Source organism: Ipomoea triloba, chromosome 6, assembly GCF_003576645.1.
Source record: "Ipomoea triloba cultivar NCNSP0323 chromosome 6, ASM357664v1".
Classification (NCBI taxonomy): Eukaryota; Viridiplantae; Streptophyta; class Magnoliopsida; order Solanales; family Convolvulaceae; genus Ipomoea; species Ipomoea triloba.
This window is the reverse complement of record NC_044921.1, coordinates 6,388,367-6,391,584: the sequence shown is the minus strand read 5'-3', so window position 1 is coordinate 6,391,584 and position 3,218 is coordinate 6,388,367. Positions and strand designations below refer to the sequence as shown.

The window sequence follows — 3,218 nt, the reverse complement described above, 5'->3', positions numbered from 1 at the left end:
GTATGTATAAAATGAAACTGAATAACATGTCGCATATATTGAGTGTATATTGTCAAATGAAGCTGTAGTTGAATTGCAATGATATTTTAGTTGTGATCAAATGAAACTACAGTATCTATAAAAATAAACTGAATAACATGTCTCACATATTGAGTGTATATTGTCAAATGAAATTATACTTATATCAAAATGATACTTTAGTTGTGTTGTAATGAAACTACAATGTATACAAAATGAAACTGAATAACAATTTCACATATTTGAGCAGTTTCACATATTTGAGTGTATATTGTCCAATGAAACCGTAATTGAACTAGAATTATAATTTAGTGGTATTGTAATGAAAATACAGTGTGTATAAAATGAAATTCAATAACATGTCTCACAGTAATAAGACAATTGTATGTATAATGTCAAATGAAACTGTAGTTGAAACAAAATGAAACTTTAGTTGTGCTGAAATAAAATTACAATGTATCTAAAATGAAATTGAATATATTATACAAACAGAATTAATTATACGAAACGGGTGTCATTTCTTTTTCATTAAAAGAATGACACGGATAAAATTTGCCATTCCAATTGAAGTTCCTAACGGTAACAATGTATGATTACTTGGGCTGACAGAATATAACCATTTATGTAAGTGGCTTCCATTATTAGGCCCATTAATGCTTGGAAAGGCCACTGTAATAAAATCCATACCGTCAGCCTGAATTCTATTGGGTAAACAAATCATGACGGAGTAGGTAACAAACGAACAAAAAAGAAAAATGTTTTGAGTTTTCAAAATTAGAAGTCTGATCAACTGTCTTCTTTCTTTTACTTAACCCCTAGCCTGAGAGAACGAAGAACAGTCAGTGAAGAAGAAAGGAAAACCAACAAACAATCGATCTAGTCGACTACAGGTTCTCGCTGAACCTCTTATATTATATCCTTTCTTGCGTGAATTTTGCCTTCATTTTTTTGGTCAATTATCAAGCATGCAACAGAAATCAGGTGTTTATTGATTTGCGGAGGTTGTGGTTATTGTTGTTCTAATGCTTGTCAATCTTCTCGATTGTGGGAATTTAAGATTTGAAGTTGGAATCTGATCAGTAGGGGTAGTTATGGGAATTGGGTCGAGGGTCGAGCTAAATCTATTGAGTGGGTGCTTTAAGTCAGATCAATTCTTTTATTTTTCATTTTACTGTTGGTTTGAACCCAAATAGGCATCGTACTTCGTTTTAGTTGGGGATTCAGAGGTGTAATTAGGAGAGTTTATGTTGGAATTTGGAAAGGGTTTGTCTCAAATTCTGGTTTTGAACTCTGGAATCTGGATACTATCTGGATGATAGATCTCCCGGTTCTCTATGACTGTAGCTAGCCTTTTGGTGGCATAGAATGAGATGGAAAAGGCTGTCAACCCACTTCTGTTTGCCTTAGTGGATGTTAGCTTCACTGTGTTTGGAATTCTGGTATTATTGCTTCCCTTCGTAAAAGGAGGGATGGATATGCATGACCTTTGCGTCTGGTGAGTTGGGGAAGGATTAGGGATTAATTTGTTCCATTTTTTCCCCTTTAATTGTGTAACCTGGTTGTAGTTTCAATAGATCTACATATGCACACTTCTCAAACAATCTGCTTGTTTTTCGATCAAAATAAGTAGAGAGAAAAGGACTAAGGAAGTCTGTCAATTTTGATTTTTTAATTAACATTGAATTTAGGTCCATTTTGAATCATTTTGAGGGGATTTACTTGAAAATTGGGATTCCATCTCCTTCTTCATATTCTAATTATTGGTGTTGATGTTTAGGGATCAATACCAGAAGGTTGTAAACTACTAAACTCTCATGGCAAGGATAAAACCTCAAGCGCTTTTGCTGCAAAGCAAAAAGAAGAAGGGTCCAAGCCGTATTAGTGCTACAACAATCATCATATACATACTTGTTGCTGCAGTAATGGTGTTTTTCCTGTTTGCTACGTACAGGCACTGGTCGAGGAGGTATGTCAAATGCAAATGCTTCTTGCTTTCAGATGAGCTTGGATCCTCATACACTTGTGTGTCTAGGTTTTCTGTTTTCCTTTTGAGTTGTTAGTTGTTGCTGCAGCTTTTGAACTTTTTGGTTAATGTCCATGACTATTTGACTAATAAATTATTTGGTTTCTGAATCAAAAGTTGATTGATGGATGGATGAATTTGATACTTATCTAGTTAAAATGAAAACCTTCATTTTCTGATCTGCTTCTGTCATCTTTTTTTTTTGGTTTAATATCCCTATCCCATCATTAAGAAATCCTTACCTCCAATTTTCTTATAGCTCTTGGTTAGAAATTACTTGTTGGAATTTTTTTTTTTCCCTTCTTTTCAGGTTTGCTTCCTCTCCTGCCTTTTCTTTTATCTCTCCTATTTTTTCTATGATGGATAGACTTGGTAGGAAAGAATTTGAGGATCTAGTCCGATAATATGAAGGTTTTAGTGGTAAGAGTAAAGATATGTTGGGGGCTGTATTTGGGTATCAATCCCTGCAATAGCAAAATCGTCAATGAAGGTCGATTAACTTGATTTGATTTTTTATTTCCTTTGTTTACTGGATGTATAAATTGAGTAAATTTTTCCTCCCTTGAAATGCTGGTTGCCTGGTTGGATAGGTCAATCTAATACTTTTAACTTTTTCCATAATTGACCACCTCTTAGGTAGAAACACATTAAATTCTTGTTGTTTTAGAGTAAGATTTTTTTTTTATTTATTTTTAAATTAGTCGTATAAAAAATGATTGTTAATGCTTTTACTAGTTATGTAATGAGAAACACTTGCTGATTTTAATTGCTTAATGACACAGACATTTTATTTGTTCATATATTTTTTTTTTTTAATTGTGTTTTGTTTAGGTCCATGCTTCAAACAGATGTAGGCGAGGTAAATTTTCATCCAATATTGCATCTTGAAGATATTCCCAAGTTTAGAATGTTATAATCTTGCACAATTATCTTTATTATAAATTTTTAAGATTTTATGCTCGTTCCAATTATTCATGTCATGGGTTGTTATATACTCTAACTTACAAAAAAGGGGATCTGCAGGGTGAAGCTCTTTTCGCGGGGCAGAGAAAATCTGATGTTGCTAAATATGCTGTAAGTTTTGAAAAATATATTCCCATACAAATGCCACATCCCCCCCCCCCCCCCCCCCCCCCCCCCCCCCCCCCCCCCCCCCCCCCCCCCTTTTTTTTTTTTT

General features: G+C 34.1%; 1 protein-coding gene across 1 annotated transcript in view; it reads left to right on the top strand.

The window, feature by feature from the left end:
* Window positions 1-757: 757 nt before the first annotated feature.
* The window catches only part of LOC116022131 (peptidyl-prolyl cis-trans isomerase CYP21-4-like), a 6,434-nt gene continuing 3,973 nt past the window's right edge, over window positions 758-3,218 (top strand). The window contains exons 1-4 of the mRNA XM_031262706.1: window positions 758-908; window positions 1,796-1,984; window positions 2,873-2,900; window positions 3,065-3,115. Coding sequence (XP_031118566.1) covers window positions 1,833-1,984; window positions 2,873-2,900; window positions 3,065-3,115 — 231 coding nt within the window. The 5' untranslated portion in view covers window positions 758-908; window positions 1,796-1,832. The remainder of the gene's footprint in view (window positions 909-1,795; window positions 1,985-2,872; window positions 2,901-3,064; window positions 3,116-3,218) is intronic.